This window comes from Plecotus auritus, assembly GCF_963455305.1.
Source record: "Plecotus auritus genome assembly, chromosome: 9".
NCBI classification, from domain to species: domain Eukaryota; kingdom Metazoa; phylum Chordata; class Mammalia; order Chiroptera; family Vespertilionidae; genus Plecotus; species Plecotus auritus.
In genome coordinates, this window is record NC_137783.1 from 113060516 (window position 1) to 113075151 (window position 14636).

General features: G+C 39.1%; 1 protein-coding gene across 1 annotated transcript in view; it reads left to right on the forward strand.

Annotated features, from left to right (window-relative positions):
• Positions 1 to 8903: 8903 nt before the first annotated feature.
• The window catches only part of MMP26 (matrix metallopeptidase 26), a gene marked incomplete at both ends in the record, with an annotated part of 52562 nt that continues 46829 nt past the window's right edge, over positions 8904 to 14636 (forward strand). The window contains 4 exon segments of the mRNA XM_080640631.1: positions 8904 to 8913; positions 11325 to 11395; positions 12617 to 12855; positions 14241 to 14389. Of these exon segments, the coding sequence (XP_080496757.1) occupies positions 8904 to 8913; positions 11325 to 11395; positions 12617 to 12855; positions 14241 to 14389 (469 nt within the window).

Genomic DNA, 14636 nt, shown 5'->3' on the forward strand with positions numbered 1-14636 from the left:
CTCCACCCGGTTCCCACCCCACCCTCTGCCCTTACCCCCCCTCACTGTCCTCATTCATATGTGTACGATTTTTGTCCAGTCTCTTCCCTCACCTCCCACACCCCTTTCCCCCACCCCCAGAATTGTCAGCCCACTCCCTTTCTATGCCCCTGATTCTATTATATTCACCAGTTTATTCTGTTCATCAGATTTTTTATTCACTTGATTTTTAGATTCACTTGTTGATAGACATGTATTTGTTGTTCATAATTTTTATCTTTACCTTTTTCTTCTTCTTCCTCTTCTTAAAGAATACCTTTCATCATTTCATATAATACTGGTTTGGTGGTGATGTACTCCTTTAGCTTTTTCTTATCTGTGAAGCTCTTTATCTGCCCTTCAATTTTGAATGATAGCTTTGCTGGGTAGAATAATCTTGGTTGTAGGTTCTTGCTATTCATCACTTTGAATATTTCTTGCCATTCCCATCTGGCCTGCATGGTTTCTGTTGAGAAATCAGCTGACAATCATATGGTTGCTCTCTTGTAGGTAACTAACTGTTTTTCTCTTGCTGCTTTTAATATTCTCTCTTTGTCTTTTGCTCTTGGCATTTTAATTATGATGTGTCTTGGTGTGGTTCTCTTTGGATTTCTTTTGTTTGGGATTCTCTGCACTTCCTGGACTTGTAAGTCTATTTCTTTCACCAGGTGGGGGAAGTTTTCTGTCATTATTTCTTCAAATAGGTTTTCAGTATTTTGCTCTCTCTCTTCTTCTGGCACCCCCATAATTCTGATGTTGGTATGCTTGAAGTTGTCCCAGAGGGTCCTTATACTATCTTCATATTTTTGGATTCTTTTTTCTTTTCTGATTGGGTGATTTTTGCTTCTTTGTATTTCAAATCTTTGACTTGATTCTTGCGATCCTCTAGTCTGCTCTTGGATCTCTGTATATTATTTTTAATTTCAGTCAGTGTATGCTTAATTTCTAGTTGGTCCTTTTTCATATCCTTGAGGGTCTCGCTAAATTTATTGGCCTTTTCTAAAAAATTCATGAAAGACCTTATAACAGTGGTCTTGAACTCTATATCCAGTAGTTTGCTTTCCTCCATTTCTTTCATTTGTAACCTATTTTTTTGTCTCCACATTTTTGCTGCTTCCCTGAGTTGATAGAATGGCTTTGTGTTCTAGGTGTCCTATAGGGTCCAGTGGCTCAGCCTCTCCAGTTACCTGAGGTAGACACTCTTGGTGCACCCCTTTGTGGGCTGTGTGCACAGTCTTGTTGTAGTTAAGCCTTGATTGTTGTTGGTATCACTGGGAGAAATTGACCTCTAGGTCAATTGGCTGTGAGGATCAGCTGTGTCTACGATGGGAGAACTTCTGTGATGGAGACACCCTTATGAGACAAGATTTGCTTCAGGGGGGCTTTGGTGCTCACTGAGTCTGCCCCCTATGAATATGAGGAGTTGTAATCTGGTTGGTCCCACTTTGACCCCTGGGTACACTGGCTCTTGGATCTCCAAGGAGGTGCTAATTTAGCCTCTGCCTGAGGCCATCCAGCAGGAGCTAGGAGAGATCTGCAGATTCCTCTTCTTTGTTTGGGTTTTGGAGGTGCCCAGATGAGGCCCAGCTGTGAAGCAATGCAAGCTGCTGTGGGGCTGTGGGCCTTCTTTTGCATGTTCTGGGTCTCACTGACTCAGCTGCAGTTTGTTAGGTAAGTTTAGAATTCAAAGGACCCATTCATATGCAAAAGGCTTATGGATGGGGCGGAGTCTCAGGGCGGAGCAAACAGCTATGGCTTCCCATCAGCCCTGCCTTAAGAGGCCCCCCGGGTCTCAGTGTCCCGCAGTAATGGCTGCAAGTACCTCTGAGAGAAAACCGCCCTTGAGTTTCGCCCACTGCCAGACAGTACAGTTTCTCCCCGTGTGAGTCTGGGTCCCCAGAGTCTCACCTGGAACGGAGTTCAGAGAGGTTGGGAGCTTTTGTCTCCCTGCCGATTGAGAAAGCCAGCTGCGTGCTCAGTTGCCAGCCCTCTCCACGCGCCTCTGTACCTCTGCCTTCCGCAGCTCCTGTGAGTCTTATTGTCCTTTTCTCTTTCCTTCTAGTTGTAGAATTTCCACTCAGCCAACCTTCCTGTGATTCTGGATGATGTCTGTTTTGTCTTGTAGTTGTAGTTTTGAAATTGTTGTGCAAGGCAGCAATTTAGGTGTTTACCTATGCCACCATCTTAGTTTCTCCTATAGTTTCTTTCTTGATGTTAGCCTTCAGATTTGTTTTAGAATTTTACTTGTAATCTCAACTTGAGTAGAAATTTCCTTGATGGCTTGATGATTTATTTTGTTCATACTCCAATGATTAGATGTGGTAGTTGGCTCTTTCTCACTTCATGAAGTTTATCAATTATACTAAGTGTTTTTATACTTGTTTCAAAAGAAAATTGACTAGTTTGTTATAGGGAGCAGATTTGGACTTTGACAATAAATATCTCCACCCTCCATGTGGGATAGCTAACAGCTTCATGTCAGAGTAGAGTACCTTAGACTGGTCCCTTGTCAAACATAGGACACTGTCATGCCAAGTCCCACATAGGTGCTGAGCTGCCAATTACCATTATGGCTCCAAAGCAGGAGCCAAGTGGATTTGTGGACTCAACTTCAACACCCAAGTATGTATTTTCATACACTGCATCTCATAAACACTATTAATCTGTCTACCTATGAATTGTGAATTTCATATCTTGTTTTCTACTTAAGGAGCATGGCAATGCCCCCTTTTTAAAAATCACTTTAAAATTATTGTATCTATCATTGCTACATGTTTAGTGGGGAGTGCAAATTGATATATATGATTCTGTTCACTATACCATACTGAATAAAATCCTCCATGAAAACTTAGATACAATTTTACAAATATAATCTGTTAGAGCTTATGTTCAGAAAAAAAATGATTTTGTTGAGAATTATTTGCTTTTGTGCTGTTAGTAAAATATTGAAATTACTAAGCTAAATGCAGGTTTTAGCTACAATCCTTTTCTTGGGAGATTTGATGATATCTCTCAGATCTGAAAGATCTGAAATATTTAGGCACTTTTTTTTGTGGCAGAATGCACGGGAGAATGATCAGCCAGCACTCTGAGGGAGGAAAGTTTAACCCTTTATTTTGCAGATCTGCTAGTCCAGGGGAATTCTGGATCCAAAGCCTGAACTGAACATGTGGGGAGGCTCTGACCTATATATCTCCTCCTGTGGTGGGCCTCTGAGGGTCCCCGCAGCTCCGCCCAAGTCAGCTGTGGCAGAGCCCTGGGGTTGGGCTCTGCAGCTCTGCCCAAGTCAGTCAGAGCTGGGAAGTAAGACTACAGTTTTAACCAGATACTGAACTAGCCCCCCGCCACCCATTTTCCTTACCACTTTCTTAGTAGTAATATTCTTATCTTTACTTACATTTTCGATCTTTTTGTTACCATGATTCTGTTGTCATGTCAAATTCTTAAAAGCTCATGTTTCTTTCTTATTTCTTTTCTGCAATTTTTCTCTTACCCAATCTCAAACTCTAATCTTCACAACCCACCACCCTCAACTGTTTCTGGGCTGTTGCTTCCTGATTTTTTGCTGCCTTCTGAATGGGTTTTCTGGGTTTAATTGCACCTTAATTCCAAATCCCTATACTTATTTTTCTCTGCCCAAACTATTTCCATTTCTGGGTTGCCTGTAAACATTTCAGTGACATTTATTCTTCTTAAAAATGGGATGTCAAGGAGACAGACAGAAAGACATGCCTAAGAAATTCTGGAACATATAATAAATAACATGCATAAAAAGGGGGAGAGCCCAGCCAGTGTGGTTCGGTGGTTGAGCATCGACCCAAGAACCAGGAAGTCATGTACAATTCCCCATCAGGGCACATGCCTAGGTTGTGGGCTCAGTCCCCACTAGGGGGCGTGCAGGAGGCAGCTGATCTATGATTCTCCCTTATCATTGATGTCCCTATCTCTCTTTCTCCCTTCCTCTCTCTGAAATCAATATAAACATTAAATAATAATAATAATAATCCAATATTCTAAAAAAAAAAAAAAAAAAAAGAGTGGGGAGAGTGGGGAGGAAAAAAAACCTGCCAGTGTTTGGGTATTTTTCACCTTAATTTGGGAGACTCTCGTACAAATTCATAGAAGGCAATAAATAAACCATTGTTACTGTGACCAAAACCACTGTAATATCTGCCTCAACCCTAACCCAATAGTGTCACATGATACAACTACCAATAGAGGTCTATTTGTTAGACCTAGTGTCTTCCAATTCTTGAAACATTCTTCTGATGCTAATCTGAAAGAAGTGGGATAAATGGTCAATGAAAAACTGAAGATTAGCATAGGGATAGGGCAGGAGTTTTGCTTGCTAGCTCTGGGTAACTATACAATTAAATAGAGTTGTTGGAAGTTCTTTTTCTCCAGGACAGATGATGTCAAAAAATGCTTAATGTTAAATTTGTTAAGCCAAGTGAAATGTTTGAGGAGAATGCTGATTTTGCTGTCTGGCGTCCCTCTTATATCAAGCTTGTCTGTTGAATTCACCCAGTTCAGGCTTTATCTCATCAGCCCTGTTTGTCAATGTCTCCACCTCCACTGCAAGAAGTTCCTCCTTGAGTATATGGAAACTCTGCTGTTCCAATGTTTTTCCCAGATATTATTTAGCAAACTTTCTCCCAAACTTTATAAGTTGCCAATAACTTGGTATTATTTTTGACATATAATAGTGCCTCTAAGAGTTCTGAATATTTAAATCAATTTAAACATTTGAGTTATAAATCTCTCCATAATAAATCCTATTAATAACTTCATCTTCATATCAGTTTTCTTAATAGAATAAAAATACAAGAAAAATTGAGTAACAAGAAAATCTGTAAGCAGCATTCTATTTACTCTTTATTATCAACCTCTATTCCTTAACTACAAAAAAAGTATCTCTTTCTTTAGAAAATTCTATGCCATTCTGGAAAAGCTATTTTATTTTTACTTTAAAATGTGATATTTTTAAAGAGTTTAGAGTGAAGCACAGTAACCTCCATCTTGGGTAAAAACTGCTGTTTAAAATTTTAAACCTGCTATTCTGGCTTCTGTAAACATTTGCTTGTTTTAGGGAAAAATAAGACTACTCCCATTCCAGAGAGGCCATAAACTATGTCCCAGACAGAGTTGTCAGTGCTGGCACCAGGCCAAGACTTAAGATGTGGTCTCACGGCCCCTTCCCAGCACACAGGACCTCTTTCTCAGAAGGTCCGGAAGTCTCATTCCAAATTTGGAAGACAAAGAACTGAAAAAAGTATAAATAAGAAAGACTTCCTCTATTTGGGGCCCAGAATTTGACAGAGACACTCTACTCTGAGCCCGCTAGTACTAGCATAATAATAAAAGACTCCAAATTAATTTGGCTTATTGATTAAGGCATTTTCTGATTTACAATATAGCAAAAGTAAAGTAGGACACTGTACAGAAAATTTTTCAGTATGTTGTTTTCATTTTAGAAGAACCTACTGAGAATCAATTTGTAGAATAAAGTTCATAATTTACATTGAATTGTTGAATGGGATTATTCATCATGTCCTTTATGTTAAAAGTAAAATGACATTTAATGCAGTCAGAATGGTGTTATCAGGACTGTTTCCAGTCTTGAGTATATACTGAGATTGAAGTAACTATTAAACAGAAAGTCATAACATTGTATAATGAGATCTACAAGTAGAAATGAAGGTTTTGCAGTACTTAACCAAGGAGCTGGCCACTGCATCTCCAGTTCAGGTCAAAAAAGAGATAAACCCAAGATGAAACTATCCCATTCCCAGCTGTTAATCAGGACAGTCTGATTCTGGTCCTTTTACTCGGATACCTTTTAGGTATAACAAAGGCCTCTGGGGATGACAACTCAGGAAGCTGTACCCAGAGGGACTAAAACCTCCCCAGGCATGCCCTTAAGTGAGTTCGGCTGAATTCCCATTATGCATATGAATTAGCCATTTATGGTTAATACCATATGAGGGCTCACCTGTTTCAGAAAGCAGAATTAATTGATCTCTCATATGAAATTTCAAGTACATATATGTGGCTTTTCTGGAGGGTTGTCACATTTTATTTTTCTAGGTTAGAACATCTGTGTCACTATAATTGGGTTTTCTGATTCATTTTTGCTACTTGCTGACAAATGAAATTTATACCTTATAAAATGAATGATGTTAGTTTTCTTTTCATGTTCAAGAGCATTTGAATTTCTTTTTAGAGGTCAGTCTACTATGTCTTTTTAAAGTATTCAGGTATGCTCTGGTTGGTTTGCTCAGTGTTTAGAGCATTGGCCCAGCCACCAAAGGGTCGCTGGATTGATTCCCAGGAAAGGCTACATACCTGGGTTGCACGTTCAATCTCTGGCCCCATCAGGGGCATGTGAGAGGCAACCAATCAATGTGTCACTCTCACATTGATATTTCTCTCTCTTTCTCTCTCCCTCCATCCCACTCACTCTAAAATATCAATGGAAAAATATCCTTGGATGAGGATTAACAACCACACAAAAATTCAATTATTAGCTTGTTGTAGTGCTTTCTATATGAAAGAATATAGCCTTTTATTGTGACATGCTTTGCAAATAATTTTTCCTTTTGTGACTCTTGTATTTTTATCTTTTTTAATTTTGGTGCACAGGTTGGGTTCCCTTGAATGAAAAACTGAAGCGAACATTTATGTGTAGAAGTTTATTCGAGAGAGCTTGCAGGTTAAAACCTGTTGAGAGAGAAGGAAATCAAACTGGTGAAGGGAGAAGTTGAACTCCACATGAATTTAACAAAGGCTAATTCAATCCTGCAGAGATCTCTGGAGCTAAAATGACCCTTTAAAATTGTCCTGAATTGAAGAAAGGGCCTAGGCCTTTCTAACTACACACTGATTGGTCATTGGATATGGTTGAAGAAGAGACATGACCTTGGGTGAGTAGGTTCCATTCAGAAGACAGAAATTCTCAAGAAGGAATCAAATGAGATCTGTTAGCAGTAATACTCCTACAGAGGAATGGGTTCTTCAGGCCCAGCAGGACAAGGACACCTGAGCAATGTACCACAGCATCAACTATAGTCAGTACTTGCATTCTTGCATCCACATACTTCAGCAATATATTTGGGATGTAGCTTCTTCAGGATTCTTATGGGCTTTTCAAAATTGGGAACTGACAAGGGGATGGTTAGTGGGATGATCTACAGCCATTTACAACTGCACCTATTCTGAGACCCCAACTGTTAGATATTATTTCTGTCCTCATTTATCCATTTTTGATTCCTACCATACTCAGCTAGCACTTAATCCTTGACTACCATCAATTTATCAAAATGTATCTTTTTCATTTGTCTATTTACCACCGTTCTTAGTTCATTTTGGCTGCTGTAACAAAAAGAGCATACCCTGGGTTCTTCAACAAAAAACATTGATTTCTCACAGTTCTGGAAGACAAGAATGCCGTTGATGAGCTATTGGACGCAGGTGTGGAAAGAATATTTGACTTGAGGATATCTCAATAAAACCTTCAAAACTAATAGCAAAGAGAAAAAAGACTGAACAAAACAGAACATACTATCCAAAGGTTGTAGGACAACTACAAAAGGTGTGATATGTGGGCAACTGGAAAACTAGAAGGAGAAGAAAGGGAGAAAGGGACAGAAGAAATATATGAAACAAAAACTTGAGAATTTCCCTCAAATTAATTTGAGACACCAAGCTGCAAACCAGGAAGCTCAAAGTACCTTGAGCAGGACAAATGCCAAAAATATTACACCTAGGCATATCATTTTAAAACTACATAAAATCAAAGAAAATGAGAAAATCCCAAAATAAGTCAAAGGAACAAAACAATTTACCTATAGAGGAACAAGATAAGAATTATATGACTTCTCCCTGGCAACCATGCAAGTAAGAAAAGAATGGAGTAAAATATTTTAAATATTGTTTCCTTACATACTTAAAGCTCAGATAAAGCCTCTTCCCCCAAAACTAGAAGTCTACACTCTGAGAAATATTCAAAAGTGAAGGTGAAATAGACATTCTTAGACAGATAAATATTGAGAAAGTTATTACGCATAAACCTGCCTTGCAATAAATTTTAAAAGAAGTTCTTCAGAGAGAAAGAAAATTAGGTCAAAAATTTGTATCTATATAAAGAAAGAAAGAGCACCAGATTTACTATATAGATAGTCATGCCCTCTGCTCTCTGCTTCTATGTGTTTGACTATTTTATAGTCTGTATATAAATAATATCATACAGTATTTATCTTTCTGTGTCTGGCTTATTTTACTTAGCATATTGTCCTCCAGGTCTATCCATGCTGTCTTAAATGGCAGAATTTATTTTTTAAGGCTGAGTAATACTCTATTGTATATACCATGAAGTTATTCACCCATCAATAGACATTTAGATTGTTTTTCCATATCTTGACTATTGTTAATAATGTTTTATTAAACATGGGAGTGAAGATATCTCTTCAGAATAGAGATTTCAATTCCTTTGGATACATATCCAGAAGTGGGATTGTTGGATCAAATGATAATTTAATTTTTTAAAAAATATATTTTTATTGATTTCAGAGAGGAAGAGCAAAGGAGAGAGAGAAACATCAATGATGAGACTCATTGATTGGCTGCTCCTGCACGCCCCCTACTAGGGATCCAGCCCATAACTCGGGCATGTGCCCCAACTGGAAATTGAACCATGATCTCCCAGTTCATAGGTTGATGCTTAACCACTGGGCACTCCAGCAGGGCTAATTTTATTTTTTGAGGAATATCCATATTGTTTTCCATAATGGCTATATCAATTTATATTCCCACCACTAGTGTACAAGGGTTCCCCTTTCTCCACATTTCACATGAGTTTTTAATTTTTGTTATTGTTGATAATAGCCATGCTAACAGGTATGAGTGGATAGCTCATTGTGGCTTTTATTTGCATTTCCCTGATGATTAGTGATGTTGAAAACCTTTTGTATATATGTTGGCCAGTTGGTTGTCTTCTTCAAAGAATGTCTATTAAGTTCCTTTGCTCATTTTTAAATTGGGTTATTTGTTATTTTGCTTTTCAGTTGAATGACTTTTTTATATCTTTTTAGATATTAACTAACCCCTTATCAAATACATAATCTGCAAACATTTTCTCCCTTCTATAGTTTGTCTCTCAATTTGTCAATTGTTTCTTTTGTTGTGCAGAAGCTTAATTTGATGTAATTCCACTTGATTATTTTTATTTTTCTTGCCTATACTATTGATGTCATATCTAAGAACTCATTGCTCAGTGCAATATCTAGAAACATTTTTCCTGTTTTTTTCTAAGAATTTTATTTTTTCATGTTACATCTGTTTAATCTATTTTGAGTTGATTTTTTGTATGTGTTGTGATATAAAGAGTCAGCAAAGAAAAGCCCAGGACCAGATGGCTTTATAAATGATTTCTAGCAAACATTTAAAGATGAATTTATACCAATCCTTCTTAAAATTCTCTTCCCAAAATAGATTTTAAAAAAAATATATATTTTTATTGATTTCAGAGAGGAAGGGAAAGGGAGAGATAGAAACATCAATGATGAGAGAGAATCATTGATTGGCTGCCTCTTGCACATCCCCTACTGGGGGTTGAGCCCGTAACCTGTCTTGTGCCCTTGACCAGAATCAAACCCGGGACCCTCCAGACCATAGGCCGAAGCTCTATCCACTGAGCAAAACCAGCTAGAACTCCTCAAAATAGATTTTGAATTTTCATTCTTAATACCTGTTGTTTGATTTTTGTTTTTGCCATAGGCTCAAGGCCCAAAACTCTGGCTTCCATCACTTCTTGCCACCAGGCTAAAATTAAATTAAATTGTGAACCTGGTTTTATGCCAAGATTGTGGTTGGCACAGTCTTCACCTCCTCTCACCAAATATTGCCAGGGCAGAGACACCTCAATCAAATATGGTGTTTGTCCCAGCCATAAAAAAAATAGGGATGGGGTATACAGCAGAGAGCTACAATTTGCCATAGGAATAACTGACGAAAAATGCATTACCCTAGAAAAGCTGATGTGTTTTCAAAGTATAAGAGAAGGCAGACCAATTTGACTTATTGAGGCTGTGTTTCCAGGGACAATGTGACTTGATGGTACTATGCTTAGGAAATAGGCACACCTGGAAGAAGGAGAAAGAAATTTGATTATGATCAGCTGTTGGGAGGGAATTCAGGTGGAGGTGAGAGGTTTGGGGGTGAGTCATAAGTAGTGAACACCTTTACCTGCCCCATCTATTCTCTATCCTATTTCCATTTTTTTTTTTCACAGGGTCAGTATATCCCATTTGGTTTATCTGGAAAAATTGGCAGGAGTAAGAGGGAGGGAGGCACGGAATATTGGCAAACTCTTCTCTGAGGACTAGCGTAGCAGGTGTTCCTGTGGTTGCCAGAGGATAAGCTCCTGGAGGGCAGGAAATGGACCCACATCCAATCCCTGCAGCTCCTCCTCATTGGAGGGACAATTTCAGGTCTGGGCACTTGGAAAGTGCTCAGTAAAGACTGGTGTTTGTTCATTCTCTCTCAGTGTCTCCAGGTCTTTGTTTCTGCTTTAGGTTTTGTGTTTGCGCAATTTACAGTGTACCAGGCCCAGTGCTCAGGTGCCATCTCTAATACTGAGATGTATTATATGAATATAATTCATTTCCTTAAATTACAGATAAAAAGTCAGAGGCATTACAGCTTTAACTAACTTGCTTAAATCAGATCAGCTTTTAAGTAACAGAGTTAATATTCATACCCATATCTATGTGATTTCAAAGGCTACCTGCTTAAGCATTGTGCTGTGTATGCTCATCTTATCATTAATGATTTATTTTCTCAAACATATTTTTAGCAATTTTCTTTTTCTGTGTGATCCTATATCTCTCCTATATGGTTCTCAGAGATTTTTTATATTCAGCTCTGGATCTTTCCTCTTTAGCTTTTGGAGCAAGATAGTATTTGGCGGTGGTTAGTAAAGAAATTATTTTAGAGGCAAAACTGTAACAAACTGTTCCTATGTCTCCTATTTTTAGTTTTTATTTCTCCAGTTTTTAAATAATAATGTCTCCGGTTACCTGAGATATACCAGTATTTCCTTAGCCATGGCTACGACCAGGTATTCTAAGGGCCATCAGGTATGAAATGAATATGAAAACTAAATCACATGGCTGCTGTCATGGCCCTGGCAGGCTGGCCTTCAACCCAAAATGGGCAACGACAACACTAACCAGTACAAAGAAAGGCCACACAGCAGCGTGAGTCATTGGATCTTGCTGGCATAGCTATAAAGGCTCCATGATCTACAGTTTTCCTGCCTTGGTGCCTGACCCTCCCAGTGCCTCCTGCTACAGACTGTAAAGGATTGGACTTTGTTAAGGTAGGTGTGCTAATCAGGACCATAATATCATGTTATAACTATCGTGGGCTCTTTTTCCATATATGTATTGCATGCATACACGTTACTACATGATATAATTACATCATTTTGGGGCTCCACCCACACTGTGCTTATTGTACCTAATTAATAATTGGACCCCAGAGATCATCTCTCACACTCTTTGCCTTCTCTCGGATAGAGAGTAAACATGCAGTTATCTGGATCTCTGAGTCTGTGCGATGGTAAGGGATCAAGGGAAGTGATTCAAATGAATAAATAAATATCTCCTTTCTATCAACTGAGAAGTCTCTCAAACTGTCTACCACATACTTTCAAATTCCCCAAGAAACTGATTTTTTCCCCCTAACTTTTAAACATCCCCCCAAATACCTTAAGCTCCCGATAACTGGTTATAGTCATGTATTTTATTATAGTTCAGGGATGTGGTGAAATTCCCTGCTAAGACAGCCCAGAAAAATATAGCAAACCTGGTGCCTCTGAGTGCCCAGCCAAGGCCACAATAAAATAAAAGCATGAAAATGCAATTTTATACAAAATGTCAAAATCAATCATGAATTCATATCAAGTACTATCCTAACAACTGTTGTGTAGACTAAGTTGTATTAGACACAAACATTGCCCTTAAAGCACTTTCAGTTCAGCTATAGTTAAAAAATACAGACAAGAATCTTGACTATAATGCAAGGTGCTGGCTTTTCCCCCAGGAAATTAAAATCCAGTAGATTGGCCTCATAGGGAAGTCAATAGAAACAGGGAGTAGGTGATAAATGAAAGGCAATGTATAAATGCAAATGGACTGGGTATACAGAGCCAGTCAAATTCTATGTCTGAGAAGTCATAAATTCTGTCCTAAGAAAACCTCAATCAATCAGAAAGACCAGAGGCCATCTTCCTGGGCAATTTCTATCTAATACCTTTGAGACCTTTATTCTTGGTGCTTTCTATCCTGAAACTCAGATGCTTTATTTTTAGACATTGTTAAACAGGTTATCTAAGTGATTCTTATTTTATCAACTGTGTTTAATATTTCTCCCCAGTGACAGGAGAATCAGGGTTAGTGGTCATCATTTGACTGGGAACAGGAGGATTACAAAGAACCATCCTTCCCAGGCCCTCAAATGAGGCTCTGCCCTGGGGTGCTGATACTGTGATTCTGCCCTGCTGGTCTCCAAGTACTCATCCATCCCATCTCTCACCCAGGACAATTTCCATTGGTGTTCCGTGACCAAGAAAGAGTGGCCACTGCTTACCTGGGGGAAAGAGATACAATTTTCACAGCAGACCCGTGTGAATGAGACAGACCCACAGGATGAGCATATGCTGGCTAAGCTCCACCACCCTCGCTGTGGAATAACTGATGTGGCTAACTGCTCTATCTCCCCAAAACATTCCAAATGGAATAAGCACAATCTGACCTATAGGTGTTATGCCCAGATTTCGTGATCCCCAAAGACCACCAGGGAGCCGAGTCCCATGCAAAAGCAAAGAGCCTTTAATCGAGCTAGCTCAAGCTCAGTCCCACACACACACACACCGGCACAGCGGCGAGGTGGAGAGAGAGAGAGCCCCAGACCCCAAACGCGCTGATTTATAGGGGGCCTGGGAGAGGTAGGAGGGGTGAGGTAGTGTGGCCTCCGCTGATTGGTAGGGGTCAGGTTGCACATGGGGGCAGAGGGCGGCTTACTTTCCTCTTGCATTTCTATTGGCTAATTCAAAAGTGTGGGTTGGGCTCTTGGAGAGGTTCTAGGGCAGGAACCTGACTCCAGGAGGTGGAGGACATGGAACAAAAGGAACATGGAGTTGGTCTCTCCCCGCTCTTTCAATAGGTGCTTGTTGTTAAGGACTGGAGGGATAATTGGGGTGATTACCTCAAAGGACTTCCTACAATGTCCCACCTGGAGTCATCTCTACTGTCTTCTGTTTTCCCTGTCTTTCCTCAGCCCAAATCTCCCTTACAGAAGGTGGTTCTTCCTGTTCTCATTCTAGCTTAATCAGGTAACCTCTTTAGGAAATGGAGCCTCATTGCTGTCCTTTGGCCATGATCCCACCATTAGCCCCTTAGTTAAATCTATTATTTTTTCCTGTCTTTATGGGTATGTATGGGGGTGGGGTGTTTATTGTGTATACTTTTGATATATTTTTTGCTCCCTGTGTAGGTTACTTTATTAGGGACATCCAAAGCAAGCAATGCTAAACTATGTAAAATGGTGTACAATACAATTGAGTTCACAATTTTTTTTCCCTTGCAATTACCTTTTAAGGGCTGTAGTTCTCAGACTTTCATTTATATAAGAATAATGTGGGGCCCTAGCCAGTGTTCTCTGTGGTTAGAGTGATGGCTCATGCATTGACGGGCTGAGGGTTGGATTCCCAGGCAAGGGCACATACCTGGGTTGCATATTCAATTCCTGGCCCAGATTGGGGCATGTGTAGCAGGCAACCAATCAATGTGTCTCTCTCATATTCTCACATGGATGTTTCTCTCTCTCTCTTCCTTCCCTCCCTTCCTCTATCTCTCTCTAAAAAAAAAATAAATAAATAAATAAAATTTTAAAAAAAGGAAAAAATATCCTTTGGTGAGGATTAATATAAAATAGAAAAAAAAAAGAATAATGTGTGGAATTTATTAAAATTCCCAGAAACCCATATTTTGCAGGTTTAATTACTTGGGTTTCTGATTCAATTAGTCTAGGATTTATCTATTTTACAAATGAGCAAAATGAGGCCCCAACATATTCAGTGATTTTCCCCAAAGGAGAGTCATTCTTTTTTAGAATAATTCCCCTACCTTTGAACTATTGCACTTAAAAGTTTCTTCTTTCAGTATTATCAATTACCCAAAAGAAATTAATCCAGCTATAGTGAATGACATTATTCATAAAGCAGTTTCCATCTGGAGCAATGTGACCCCCTTGATCTTCCATCAAGTGAAGGGTCAAGATGCAGACATCAAGCTTTCTTTCTGGGAGTTGGGTAAGAAACTGACAAGGGAGGGAGGGTTTGGTGTCCTATGTAAAGGTCAAATAGTCTCAATCTATAAGCAAAAATCTAGTCCACCTAGTTTAGCTTCTGAGGAAAAATATCAGGCAAAATCCTAAAGGAAATAAATAAGTCAATAACACAGGAAAGACATTTTAGTGCAATGAAGCACTAGGTAAGTGAGGGGATGCACTGTGGTGTGAACAGAGTAAGGGCGGGGGTATTGCACATTTTCCTATTT